Raw genomic sequence first — 15,199 nt, 5'->3', positions numbered from 1 at the left:
GCTTCAAGAAAATTAGAAACACTTACAGGGAGAAGTTGCACGTTGTACACGTCTTATATTTATTATCCATATAATATTTTTTCTCCATCAGAAAATGTAAAATTTGTTGCCAACAGTGTGTAAAATTTAAAGGATCTTATTGAAGTTTTAAGAGGCAGATTTAGGTTAATTCGTCCTTTTTCATATTTCAAAGCAGATAAGAAAAGCCATAGAAAACCGTGTAGTGGAGAAGGAAGGAGAGCTTTGCATCTAGGATCCAATAGATAAGGTGCTTTAATTCCATTTAAATGTGATCTGCTTTTTTGCTGTTACTTATTTATAGTCGTAACAACTTATTCATAGATGATATTTTATAATATATATTTTTTGAATGTAGAGGTTTTACAGGCATGTCCTGTGAAGATGAGCCACTTTGAGAAGTTTGTTACACACTTTCACATTTGCTCATGAACTCTTCCTTCTGAAACATTCAGGACAGCTTAGAGCGGCACCTGTCTGAGCCCTGGTTTCAAGGACCGTTGGCTGAAGGCAGAATAACCGCTGAAAAACTCTTGCACGATTTCTGTCAAGGGAAGAATGGAAAAGATGGAACCTTCCTGGTGCGAGAGAGTAAAAAAAAAGTTCATCAGAAACTACAGTATTCGCTTTTTTTTTTTAATCCTTTCACAAAAAGTCTGAAACTTGGTCCTAAATTAATTTTCTCACACACACACATATGTACGTATATGTGGTAAATAACCTGGTAAAATTTTCCTTACACTGGTTATATTGTGGTTTGTGGATTTTCTTACTTTTTCCTCTTTTGGTTGGTAGAGGTTGGTTTTTTTTTTACATTGCATTGGACAAATGTTTTGCACCAGGCTTAGATCTTATATTCACAATAGGAATGAGTGGGAGTATGTGCTTTTAATAGTTTACTTGGCACTCAGAGTTGACGGGGATGTCAAACATGATCTGATTTACCATTACAGCAGCAAGTAATTGTTGGCAGACACCTATGAGTTTGGTAGCCTTAGGGACCTGGATAGCTGTTTTTGTGATGTTTGTACACATGCACTATGACAAGAGACTGTATTATTAGAGTAGCTGTGAAAAAATCTCACCAATACTCAGCAGGCATTGCAAGAAAGATTATTCTAATTATTTCCAATACTCAGTGCTCTATGAAAAAAAAAACTCCTCTCAGTTTACAAAATATAAGACTTTAGTACTCTCTTCCTTTTATATATTTTAATGGGTTCTCTTCAGCATGCAAATCCAAACATGGCAGGCCCCTCGAGGTGACCCTTTTGAACGGGGAGATTTTGAAGCTAACTGAGTTCACATGTGAGATGAGTCGTACAAGGTGCTTCTGAACATTATCCAAAATGAGCAGAGTTTGGAGAAAGCGGTTCATTCTCTCTTTCCACACTCACTCACATTCAATATCGCTTATTGTGCTTGATTATTAATAGTGTATCTATTTCCATGCTTGATGACCAATAGTTCCTGTGAATATCTATGCACTGACAATATCCCCCTTACTTCTCGAAATAGAGCATAGCAGAAATGGAGTCCAAAACCAAAATAGCTCTTCAGATGTCAGATATGGTGGTATACTGCCAATCTATCAAGAATTTGGTATGTAATATACAGAAAATTACAGGAGTGAAACAAAAAAAGTGGAACTAACTGAAATGAACAGCAGCTGTGCTTTATCATACACATTAACATTTAACAAAACAATTTTAAGGCCACGTTCAAAAAATTCCAGAAATGTTTTGAGGTTAGTGGAACGGACATTTAATTTAATTTATTATTCCATTCTGCACTGTTTTGACCTTTTAGAAAATTACAACTACAAAGAGGAGCATTCCGTTCCGGATGACAATGTTCCAAAAGAGGGGAATGAAACTGCCGTGAAGAAATCAGACAGCATTTTGGAGTGGGCGAGTTGATTCCTAACTAGGCAAACTGCTGGTTAGTGAAAGAAAAGAAAAGAGTAACATGTTTTGAAAAAAAAAAAAAATGCTCACCAAGGCTGCATTTATTTGATTAAAAAAATCATATTGTGGGATATTATTATAATTTAAAATAACGATTTTGATCTATTTTAAAATATAATTTATTCCTGTGATGGCAAAGCTGAATTTTCAGAAATCATTAATCTAGATTCAGTGTCACGTGATCCTTCAGAAATCATTCTATTATGCTCCTTTGATGCGAAAGAAACCTTTATCAAAGTTTAAAAGACCAGTTATGTTGATTAATATGTCTGTGAAAACACATTTTAAGGATTAATTGATGAATAGCAAGTTCCAAGAACAGCGTGTATTTGAAATAAATCTTTTGCAACATTATGGATGTCTTTACTCTCACTTTTGATGGATATGTGTACTTGCTGAATAATTGTATAATTATTCATTATTTATAATTATACAATTATTTAATAATGTATTAATTTTAAATTGTATAAAATCCAACATTACGTTAGTGTACTGTAAGTTAATGCATTGTTTTGGAAGTAAAACCTCAGTACTCTAGAGGGCGATAGAGGGCTATGTTAAAATATTCTGTTTGGAAGGAACAAGTTAGTTTTATTGGGTAAGAAAAAGTTTTTGCAAATCAGGCCTGAACAAGTAGTCACGCCATGTATGCATCGATTAACACATTTAAGGGAATATTTCAGCCAAACACACAAATTTACTGAAAATTCCATTCAAGATAAAGATGAGTATGATTCCTCATCTTAATATATTCGTAGAAATTTAGCAGTGAATGGGATGAGGGGGAGTAAATTTTTTTTTTTTTTAGTTTTTGAGTCAACTATGCCTTTAATTAACAGATAACGATAACTATCCAATCAGAAAAGGACATTAAGAGTATAAATTCCCACAAGTTATATTCAAATACTTGTGCCATTGACCCACATGTGCTATTATTATTCATCATTTACACAAGTTAGCTATAAATATCTCGACTTCGACTTTCTCAGCTAGCCTCTCTTAAAACTATTGCTCCACCATGACTGTACTTGACCTTAGAAGAAGAGTTTGCACTAAAGTCTGCTGTAGCATCCCTACTACATTATTGTTGAAGTTCAGAACTGGTATATATGTGTCTAATAAATCTTAGCCTCAACCACGTCTCTCTTCAGATTAGTTCATGCAACTGAAGAGTGCTCTCCTCAGTTTGAATGGAGGCACGGGGAATGTTCTTAAACCAGAGTGGATGCGAGCTCCAACTAAGAAGAAACCTGCTAAACAAACCATTAGAATCAGAGTAAACAATTTACCTTTGTGGTTTTTGACGAGGCATAGCATTCTCTGATGCTAAGTTTCTCGCACAAGACACTTCCTATTGAAGTTATTTGCTCAGGTAAATCCATCCCACAGATCTGAGCCCAAAATTATATAATATACCTTGTGAATATGTGTTTTTTTCTTTTAGTAAACGTTCCTTTCACATCTAAATCAACTAAGACAAACAGTATTTTGGGGGGTGGGGATGTATCTCAGCCACAAAAAGTTGTTCTCTCATTTTAGTAAAATTTTGGGCACAAACTAAAAATTCATCCCTCGTTTTAGTAAATTGTGGCCATACTACTAATTCGTTCCTATATTATAATAAATTATGGCCACAGTGCACTAATTTGTTTATTTGTTTTTATTTAATTAATGAGTTCAATGTCACCACGATTTACTAGACCAAGGAAATATATTAAATTGTGGGAATAAATTCTTAATGGCCACCATTTAACTAAAATTAGATAGCGAAGTGGCTATTATTTAATAAAAATGAGAGAACAAATTAATAATTTGTGGACATGGTAAATATATTTGTGCATGCATGTGATGTGCTGGGCTCTGCAATATTATTTTAATATAATGTCAGTTAATGGCTAGTGCTTCTGTATTAAAATGCAGAAAGGTTACAGCAGCTGGGAGTCTTTACATAATCATTTACATCAGCATCAGTGTATTATAGTTAAAGTGGTAGTTGACCAAAAAAATCTATGATTTCGTCTGTTAAATAATTTTCTAGCCAATTTTCCATTCATTGTATGAGAACAGTGATGTTTACTACACCAAAAAACACACAAAGCAATGATATGGCTTCTGAAGGCCATGAAAACCGTGGCAAAATCGTTTGAACTACTTTTGCCATCAGTTACGTAACACCTAGAAAAGATTTACTGCATTACGGCAGTGTGACCGGGCCGACTGTGTAAATGTGGGCAATCACATATTTAGGATTAAATATGTAAAACCATTTTTTGAAGCCAATGACTAAACTAAAACTTGCAATAAATAAAGCTTTGAAAGCTTTCTATTTGAAACATATTCACAGACAGTTTATTTTGATTGAAACCGGTTCACATATTAGGCTTATTTCCTGTTGAAGGTTGTGTTTTCATTACAACAGCCACAGAGCAGCAGCAGCAGCAGCAACCCAGCTGTAGATAGAAGCAGAAGAAAAAAAGAAGAAAAAGGGGCAGCAGTTCTATCTGCAAAAACTCCAGGAGTCATGGGAAATGTAGTTCATTCTGTATGTACACAACTATGGAGCAGGGGCCACGCGGACCCCACCCACATCAGATTAAGACTCAGTCTCAATTCAACATAGCAAAAAGCGCTTTTCAACAAAAATACAAAAGCTGAAATTAATGAGACAATATAATATGTTGATAAGGAGACATCGGAAACACAAATAGCACAGCGAGTTCCACAGGATATTACAAATTAATCATGAAACAGATGACTGAAGTACAAACTGGATTTCAACTTCAATAGATAAGCCATTGTCTCAAAGATATGGCGCTTTTTTTTAATTTCGTAACAAAATGAAGGCAGAGGGAAACCCAACCCCAATAATCCTTCCCGCCACAGAGAAAAATGGTCCGCTTGAAGACCATTACAATGCATCATCTTGAGTTTCACCAGTGTACAGAATGGTTTCTAGTCCACCTTAATAACACACTCCCAATGTAATCCATCGGTTTACACTAACTCTGTCCATCTTTCACTTTTAGAAACACGTATTGATCCATATGGTAAGTGGTTGAAGGGGCTAGTGATTTTACCCTTTATATTAAATCTATATGATCAAATTGCAAACATGCAAAAAGAGAAACAAAAAAATGAACACCATGACAGTGCACTTGGTCTAGGGGTGGGAAAGGGAACAAAAACAGGTGACCATGTGCACACATCAAAAAAAAAAATGAAGGCAACAGAGTCTCCCAAAAACATGAGAGAAAGAGAAATGGGAAATTATATACACTCATATGTACATTATACATTATGCAACTATGCAAGATGGCAGAACACGAGTTGGTGCATTGATGGCACCCAGTACTAAACGCCCCCCTCTGGACGGCATCTATATCTGTGTGAAATCGAACACACACAAAAAAGCTGGAACTACCGAAAACTGCTGCTTTCAAGACCAGGGCAGTGACTCTCTCTGGATATAGTCTAACGTGGGCGTAGAGACAAACACGCCTTTGTAAACATAAGAAAAACTCAATTTTAGACGGCAAACTGATTTTTTTATTTCCGACCGTCTTTTTTTTTTCTTTTCTACAAGATGTCTTTTTTCTCTATTAGTCAAGATATTTACTGTAACTAATTACAGTGGTCATAAACTATATGTTCAAAGAGACAACAAAAGCAAGAAAGTAAAATATAAAAAGGTTCAACTGCATAACAATGATGAACATAGCACAAATCTTGGCTCGAATTTGATATAAATATGAGGAACATTGTGGCAGGACACTCGTGGTGGACTCCTATCGACCACTAGAGTTTACAGAGAATAATAAAGCCTATTAATCCGTTTAAAAGTCTGTGATATCTATGTAGAACTTAGCTGATGTTGCTAGGTGATGTAATCTTTACAGAAAATGTTTTAGGCACCATCTTGGTTCAGTATGCTTGACAAAAGTACTTCATAAAAGAAAAAAGGACCAGAAAGGGGGGCTCATAAATACACAGTAGTCCCAGACTACTACCTGGATGACGTTCTCTTAAATAGGGTGTGAAATTAAAATTACACTGTACAATGTGGCTAAAAAAAAAGAAGAGAAAGGAAATGATGGAACAGAAACTTTTTTTTTTTTTGAGCGAAGTCCCTGAAATGTCTGCATTAAAAATGGGGATACGCCGATTTTCTTTACAAACACACACGTATATGAAAGAAGTGTATGGAAAAATATGCTTATTCAAGTTAATAAAAAATGAATTTCAGAGCGATAAGAGATATAGAGATGAACGTGAACATTGTTAACAGACACATTTTACACTAGAAACCTGTGTGAGGATGCAAAAATGATGGACTCTGAACCGAGAGGACCAAGCACACATGTAACAAGACCGAAAAAACTAAAACACAATGTGGAAGCTGGCTTTCCACACAGGAAGTGATATCAAAACTGTACTGGAATGTGGCTCTGAATATTCAGGCCTTCACCAGACGCTGGTACCACAGGGGAAATGTATCCAGGTGGTCTGATGTCTTCTGGAGGGACGAAAAAGGATGCCAATCATGGGTTAAAACGAGGAATATGGATCCTCTGAAGAGTTAGGCGAGAACGAGACAGAGAAAAAGTCCCCTGATTATGTCGTTAGAAAGGTTCCTGTGCCGTCTGATGATGTCTGGATTTCGATGCCGCTGTGAAGAGCGTCCTCTGATGAGACACTAGATGATTCTTGAGCGTTTATGATATTATCAGAAGGTCCTTGAATGATGCTCCTATAAATACAGTCCTCGTTTCTTGATTATGTTGTGTTGGGATGATGTGTCAGCGATTTCCTGTGTCTATAAATCTCCTCGGGCGTCGTGTTCACCACGCCTCTGTGTAGCGAACGTCCACTTCCTTTAGATTGGGTAATTTGGCCTGTGGATAGGACCAGAGATAGAGAGGTTTAGATACTGAAATGTTTAATGTGACATGTTCCTGGTTCAACATCCTCTGTCGTTCCTGGAACAACAGTCCTATCAGCCTTATGATTCCTATTATTCCTCACTGATTTCAGAGTCAAGGTTACGATTGATTGACTGAACCAGGGACATGTCCTGCTTGTTTAAATGACATTGGGCAATAAAAAAAACTGGCTGCATGATAAGAGTTAAAGGTAAAGTGTGTAATTTCTGCACCATTAGAGTCACCAGATTGTATTGGAAAAGTAAAGACTGTTGATAATGGTTTCCTGAACTCCCTCATCTGCTATTGGCCAGCCAAACAACATAACAGCAACCGAAACTCAGGGCATTGGTCAAGTCCATGTTGCTGTTTTCCATTAGTTGTAATGCTTCAGTGTTGTGAAAGCACCACAGAATCACAGTATTTACTCTACATTTTGGGGGAAATCAAACTATGAACAACTTACACTTTTATTCCAAATTTAGGGTCTGTTCGAATTTTTATTTTTTTATGTTTTTGAAGGGAGTCACACACTTCATCTTTGTTATATTTTAATAAACATTTCTTTTTATTATCAATTTTAAAAACACCTGTGCTGCTTTAAATCTTTGTGGATGCCATAATACATTTTTTAAAGGTTTTTTTTATATTAATATAAAAAAGTTCAAAAGAACAGCATTAACTTGTCTATACTCTTTTTTTTATCAATTTAATGTCTTTGCTGAATACAAAATTATTTATTTTCTTAAAATTAAATAAAAAGATCTTACTGACTCCAAACTTGAGAAATAGTGTAAATTTACTATAGTAGCTTCTGCATATTAAACTGGGATATATTTTAAGTTTCAATCCTAGCAGTCTAAGGGTCTGTTAAAGAGTCATCATCTTCTAGTTCTTACCTTCAGGTCCTCATATGTGTCCGCTGTGAGTTTAGTACTGTTCATATTCAGGCTGCACAGACTTTTCATAGCTGCAAGGAAAGGTTGCAATAAGTTAATTATCCTACATGTTAATTAAAATAAACCATAAATGTATCCGGACATACACAACATGTCCCTTACACTCAAAACAAACCACTTTTTTGTTAAATGGATGGTTCAAATACTATATGGCTAAGCTCCATAAAAAGCACCATAAAAGTGGAGGTGCAAGGAGCTGGCCGAAATTCAACTGAAAGCTCATGATCTTCATCTAGTGAATGTCATTTGTGCTTGTGTTCAATAAAAAAACTGTGCCCTCATACACATAACAGAAGGTCTGACTTCATTGATGGCAAAAACCACTGGTTCTCACATGTTATGTGAGTGATTCGCAAATGTAAAAAACACGGTCACGAATGACATTTGAGATTTAGAGTGGAGAGGAAGATTATTTGTGAGCAATGCCTATGGCTTTAAAAGACTTGGACTATAGTGCACGAGTCATATTTTATGATACTTTGAAGCTTGACAGTATAAATCACCATCCACTTCTGTCACGGTATATGAAAAATAGAAGCTCGGACGGACATTACGCTCTCCTTTTGTGCTACACGGGAGAAAGAAGAAAAAGTCATACTCATATGAATATTCATTTTTGGATCAATGATCCTGTTAAGAAACCTCAACAAGCTAGACAAATGAATTATTACCAGCTAAGATCTGTTATAAATCAAGAAGCTAGAGAATAAATCCAATTATTTTAATTTGAGAAATGGCTTTGTTTTTTATTGGTCAGAATGAAAGTAGCTGGATATAAGATGTGTATAAATGCCTTCTTACAGCTGAGGGAGAGCAGGCCAGCGTCCGTGACTGGAGTCTCACACAAGTTCAAAACCTGCAGACAGGCCAGATGCTCCGATAGCAAACGCAGCCCAGCATCTCCAAACTAAAACACAGAGAAAACATCAATCAAATCAATAAATCAGACTGAGAGAGGTTAGATTAAAGGAATTAATACTTCTATTCAGCAAGTATGCATTAAATAGAACAAGTGTGACAGTAAAGTTATTTATAATGTTACAAAAGATTTCTTATCCAGAACAATGTTGCTCTTTTGAACTTTCTATTCAGTTTCTTGAGCAGCAAATCAGCATATTAGAATATTACCTGGAGTAATGATCCTGAAAATGGTCATAACAGGGATAAATTTCACTATAAAATAAATTAAAATGTATCTTTTTTTTCTTTATATATAATGCAGCCTTTGAGTATTCATAAAAAAAAAAAAAAAAAAAAAACAGACAACAAACTTTTGAAAGGTATATTTTTAAAGCATTAAGAAAGTTCTTTTGGCTTCAAAACTCATGTAGCTGCTAGACTCTTCCAAAATGAAATGAGCAGAAGAAAACAGACCTGGGTGGACCATAGGTTGAGCTGTTTGAGGGATGGCAGTTTGATGAGCTGTTCGGCGCAGGCACTGGTGACGTTGGTGAATGCCAAGCTGAGGTTCTCCAGATTGCCAAAGGAACCGGAGCTCAGCAGACGAGCCAAGTCAGCATCCTACAGCAAAAAAAATGTGAAGAAAAAAGCCTTGAGGAAGGATTTTTGGTGAAAACAACAGCATAAATACAAGCCCATCCATAATTAGTAATTTACACAAACACACACATACCGTAGATTTAGAGGGCAGGGTAAGTCGAGTAGGGCCTCCTTTTCTTTGCTAAACAGAGAAAGAGATATTACTAGTTCTGCAGTTTTTAGTTCAAACACCAGGTGGCAACTGAGAGACATCACCGTATATGTAGGAAGTCTGTAAATGGGTCACTTTTGTCTTTTTGTGTTAATGGGAGCTCTGTGTTAAACCCTGCCTGTGACGGCAGCGATGACTGCATAATGACTGGTCACCGTATTATCAAAGCCGGTGCGTGGCAGTAAAAACGTCTCAGTGTTGATTTGTGTAATTGTGCACTCACTAGTTCTTTAAGCTCTCTCTGTCTGTCGCACAGCTGCTCATACATGCGCAGGCCGACTTGGGTGCTCTCCAGGGTGGAGATGATCTGTAGCTGAGTGTCCTTGTTCTCTATGATGTTGTACTCCAGCATCAAACACAGGATCTGCACGGCAGACACACAGAGATCACTGCTATATCCTACACATGGGCTTCCCTGGAGTTTTTTTTTAACTCTCCACAAATAATGTATTGAGCTGCCTTGCTGTCAACTTGGACTGCATTCATACAGAAACTGAAACTCAAGGGTATCTGATTTGATATGACAACTCCTTGTTCCTAATGTGACACACCTGACTAATGGTGTGGTGAAATCTAAAATTGAGTAACTTGAACTTGTTGCAAAATCTGTGTGGGTTAATAGTTAGTGGAAAATCTCTTGTGTGGATTACTACTGAAATTGCTGGATTTTGCTTGAAACCACACTCTCAATACATTCTAATGGAATTAACTGTTAGCATGTTGCTAAGCTAAAAACTGGATACTATAAAGGACACAAAACCTAGTGCATATAAATATCGGATTAAATAAAATCCTAATTCTAAATCCACAAAAGATACAACTAGACTATAGACTATGGAGTTTATTTTAGTCTAGAACTGCCAACTTGGATACGAAAATCAACATTAGGCTACCTTAAATTGTATTTTTTACGTGAAATATAGGGGCATTTAACTAAAAACTTTTATACTACAACAACAGATAGCTCTGGAAAAACAAAACACAACAAAATGCAACAGAAATTTGTGGAAATTTGCCAAACAACATTACATATGACCACAACCTAACACTCTTACAATTTGACGTTAGCGTGTTGCTAAGCTAACAAGTGCTACTTTTTTGTTAACTCACAAAAAATTGTAAATTATTTGATGACATTTAAATTAAATTTGAATCATTACAATGCATTCCAGGGTTGCCAAATCATACACGCAGTCAGACTATCCTCTATCTGGTCCACTTCACAGTTTATTCTTGTGTAGAACATGCAACTGAATATGATGACACACATTGTTCAGTTTTTGTATGTCATTTTAACTGACATTTATCATGCTACAACAATAAATGACTGAGGAAAATAATAAACCACTTCTGCAGATGGTTTTAGAAAAAATTGAAAAATTTTGGCGAAATTGTGCTTAGAAGTTCTGTCTGTACAAAAATACAGATGATTTAAAACGGAATCTGCAATTCTGCTTGTGGATATTTCAGTTGTTTTCTTAGTCTAGTCATTATTTCTTCCTCAAAAGCATTCATTAGTAACTTGTAAACACAACTTGGTTTCACAGGAAGTTGCATAATGCTTGCCAATCAGATAAAAACTACTATTTTAAGTCTGCTCGTACCATTTTGCATGCAATATTCATCATATGGTCAGTGGACAGACTGTGGGAGGTCTCAGAACGTGCCCCTAAAGGCTGAGACTAGCAAAAACGAAGGCTTTTGGAAAAGCTTTGGGCTGAACCATCCATGATGCCTAAAACTCATACATTCATACACTCATACCTAAAGCTCACTACATTCCAGCTCAAAGCAATATTCAGTCATATGTACCTCCACCATGGTCTGGTTCCCCCGCAGGGCCAAGAGCATGCAGGGTCCCAGTTTATTTTCAGCCAGGGACAAGAGAAATTTCTTTGTCTTGTAGCAGGAGCCCATGAGGATGTGGACCTGTCAGGACGAACGACATCAGACCATAAAAGTAGATATAGTGGCAGGACAAAAGACTAAACTAAATGAAACATCTCGTATTTCATACAAACACTTTCATACCATGCTAGCAAACAGCTCTCCATCATCGTCGCAAGCTACGCCTCCTGGACTGTAGAGCTGGAACCACCCGTCTTTTCCAGAGCGCACGCTGAGCAAACAGGAGTGGACCTGTGAGAGACAAACACATGCATATACATTCACAATGGCTGAACTCAAAGCATTGTTTACCAAGTCTACAGTGCCAATATTAAGCAAGCATTCGACTGAAACTGTAAGCCTAACAACACCCTTTCTGCAAACAGCAGTTTCCTGTCTCACCTCTTGTCTGGGATCTTCAGCAAACTTCTGAATAACATATTTCAGCTCTCTGTTACAAAAAAACAAATAACAGATCTGTTAGATGACAAAACATAGTAAAAAGTAAAAATTCACCATCCAAAAATTATAATTTGGTCATCATTTAGTTACTTTCATGTTATTCCAAACCTATATTATTATTTTTTTTCTGAACAACAGGTCAATGGTCAACAGGTCTCTTTTCTATGCAGTTGCAATTAAAAGGTATTGGAAGTGTCAAAAAGAAGCAAAAGCATATTACAAGTACATTAAACATGGGTTAAAATTACGCCTGGCTTTATTTTAAATCTTGTGAAGTCACATGATAGATTTTTGTGTTAGGCTGAAATTGTATTCGATATTCACAGTTAATCTGAACTGAGACTATCAGTTTGGTATGTGAATTAAACATTCAAATCATTTCTGTGCTCTGGATGAACCAATTGACTAAAAAGATTAATTTCATTTAAAATATTCATGATTAATTTCACAATTTTAATTTTCACATAAGTGAGTCAGTGTGAATGTCAAAATTTTAAATGAATAATGAAAAAGTTTGTTCCTCAGAAGATATAATATGGCTTCAGAAGACTTTTGCATAAAACACTTTTGTAGTTTTTGTGATACTCTTCCACACTTGTGTTATTTCATAGAGGTTTGAAAAAAAAAAAAAAAACAGAGGGTAAGAAAATGATGACCGAATTAAATTTTTGCAGGAACTGTCACTTTAAAGTTTCATAATGACTCGATTTACAAAAACTCTTAAAGAGACAGTGCACACAAAAATGAAAATTCTGGTATCAGTTATTCATTCTTTTGTCATTCCAAACCTGAAAGACTTACTTTTTTTGATGAACATCAAAGAAGATATTCTGAAAAGTAATTTAGCCTATTTTTTATTTATTTTTTGTCTTTACAATGGACATCAATGGGCTCTAGTTTTTAAAGTTCTTCAAAATTTTGTATGCTCCACAGAAGAAAGCTAGTCATACAGGTTTGGTACGACATTAAGGTGAGTAAATGATGATAGAAATTTTAATTTCTGGGTCAACTATACCTTTAACCTGACATTTAAGTATCTCTCTAAATGGTTCTAAATACACATTAGGGGCAAAAGTGAAGTCACTTACTTTGTGAATTTGCCATGTGCAAGGGCCCTAGAGAGGAGAAAGCAAACAGAGAAAAACATCGACTTGACTCGGGCACTCAAATAAGACAGTGTCGTCATTCCACATAATTACACAAGTTGCTTTCTGAGCATATTGATACTTTCACAAGTGTTCTGTGTGCATGTCTGGGAGGACTTCATCAAATGTTTTGCACGTGTGTCATGTGTGCTCTGGGATGTGCTTGGCTGTTGTTAACTTTTTCTAATGAAGGCTGGAAACTCGGCATAACGTACGAACGCAGGTGAGCCCCCCGCCTTTGGCAACCGCAGGGCTCTGCAGAAGACCTGTAATGATGTGTTCTGTCCTGCAGGGCCAATTACAGGAGCCACAGAGGACCCGAGAAGCCTCACCCAATACCCACAATCCCACTGCAGAGCCCTGCTGCGGCTCACCCACGTCAGTCTTCTCCCTTCCATGCCATCCCTCAAGAGACCAGCACACCGCACGTACACAGATAGCCCCTGGTATCATTATGTAGGCTACACATCTAAAAAATTTATTATTATTTCTTATATGCTACCGTTCAAAACTTTAGGATCAGTATGATTTTTTTAAAATGTTTTTGAAAAATATCTTATGTTCACCAGAATGAATTTATTTGATTAAACATAAACCCAAACAATAATATTGTGAAATATCACAACAATTAAGAAAAATGTAAATACTATTTTAATACATTTTAAAATGTAATTTATTCTTGTGATGGCAAGGCTGAATTGTAGCAGTTCCAATCTTCAGTGTCACATCATCCCTTAAACCTAAACCCTTCTAACATGCTGATTTGTTGCTTCAGAAACATTTCTTTTTATTATCAATGTTGAAAAAAGTTGTCCTGTCCTTAATACTTTTGTTACAATCAGGATACTTTTTTCAGATTATTTAATGAACAGAAAGTTCAAAAGAACAGCATTTATTTGAAATCAAAATCTTTTTAAACTAAAATCTGAATAAATTAAATATTTAGTATAAAGTGAGCTGTGCGAAATTGAGTTACTCCATCTACCAATGATGCTTTTCACTTCTGTTCATGTTTTTGAGTGTCAAATGATGCTTAAATTCAACTTAAAACTGGTATATGTGGATCAAACTGGGTAAAACGCTCTCCTTAGAACTAGTTGACTAATTTAATCCTGTGCAACTGCACTAAACAAGTTAAACCTTAAACAAAATGCTAAATAAACTGAATGGTATAACTGACACTTCATAAAGAGTTAACTGCAGCAGCTGTAATCGTAATGGATTACTTATCACACTGGATTCCATTAGTTTTCGAGGCCATAGTTGATAGTTAAAACAGGCAGCAAGCAAATGGTTAGAAATAAAGCAACTGTGAACAGAATGAGAGGGGAGTAAATGCCCTTACTCTTTTGGGAAGGGGATTGGTTGAAGCAGGCTGGCCAGTGCTGGTCTCCAGTCATCATAGTCTGATCTGTAGAGAGAAAAGGCCAGAGGAGAAATTAGAGATTGTGAGACAGGAAGAGCGATAACTGGAGAAAATAAGAACCTTATGTAAGATCGGCCAGTGAAAGCTGAAACCTCAGAGACTCTGCTGTGATCTGCAACCGGAAGGTTCACAATAGGATCAGGTGAAGGTAAAGCCTAAAAACAGATTCGGTTCAATGAATCTGTTATAAATATGCAGACTGTTTTAAGGTCACTTCTCACTGGCTGAATCTGCTTTTTTATATCCCAAATCATTTATACTCATTGTGGGATGATTACAGTGTTGGAGAATAACTACAATAGGTTTTTTCAGTAGCTCTGCTTTTATTTAAATAGCATTGCTTTTCTGTAAGCTAATTATTCCAACACGCAGCAGTGTTACGCAACAAAAAGCTGTATTACGCAGCCTTACAATGCACAAACAAACTCTTAAATGCTCTTCTCTTTTATTCTTAAATAAATAGTTTGGTTTCAATAGTTTGTACTGGCAACTTATCACTTAATAGTGTCCCTGGAATTCCCTGAATATATGGTTCTTTTTGGTAGAAATATTTGAAATATTTTGTTAAATTAAATTACACAAAAACTACAAAAATAAAACTATAATAAACTAAAAAACTATAAAGTTGTAAAGCATTTAATTGAGAGAAATACTCACCCTGTTTTTTTTTTTTTTTAGATATATGTATGCGTCTATGTATGTATA

The 15,199-nt window shown here is 35.9% G+C and overlaps 1 protein-coding gene across 2 annotated transcripts in view; it reads right to left on the bottom strand.

Moving 5' to 3' along the window:
- Nucleotides 1–4,305: 4,305 nt before the first annotated feature.
- LOC132101635 (C-Maf-inducing protein-like) overlaps nt 4,306–15,199 on the bottom strand; it is a 33,285-nt gene continuing 22,391 nt past the window's right edge. For both annotated transcript variants that reach the window (XM_059506720.1, XM_059506721.1), the window contains exons 11-21: nt 14,414–14,479; nt 13,012–13,038; nt 11,864–11,912; nt 11,606–11,713; nt 11,387–11,503; nt 9,798–9,938; nt 9,497–9,544; nt 9,238–9,384; nt 8,665–8,770; nt 7,804–7,874; nt 4,306–6,877 (exon numbers count right to left, since the gene is read on the bottom strand). In XM_059506720.1, coding sequence (XP_059362703.1) covers nt 6,824–6,877; nt 7,804–7,874; nt 8,665–8,770; nt 9,238–9,384; nt 9,497–9,544; nt 9,798–9,938; nt 11,387–11,503; nt 11,606–11,713; nt 11,864–11,912; nt 13,012–13,038; nt 14,414–14,479 — 934 coding nt within the window. In that variant the 3' untranslated portion in view covers nt 4,306–6,823. The remainder of the gene's footprint in view (nt 6,878–7,803; nt 7,875–8,664; nt 8,771–9,237; nt 9,385–9,496; nt 9,545–9,797; nt 9,939–11,386; nt 11,504–11,605; nt 11,714–11,863; nt 11,913–13,011; nt 13,039–14,413; nt 14,480–15,199) is intronic.

Source organism: Carassius carassius, chromosome 23 (assembly GCF_963082965.1).
Source record: "Carassius carassius chromosome 23, fCarCar2.1, whole genome shotgun sequence".
NCBI classification, from domain to species: domain Eukaryota; kingdom Metazoa; phylum Chordata; class Actinopteri; order Cypriniformes; family Cyprinidae; genus Carassius; species Carassius carassius.
This window is presented reverse-complemented; position numbering and strand designations above follow the sequence as displayed.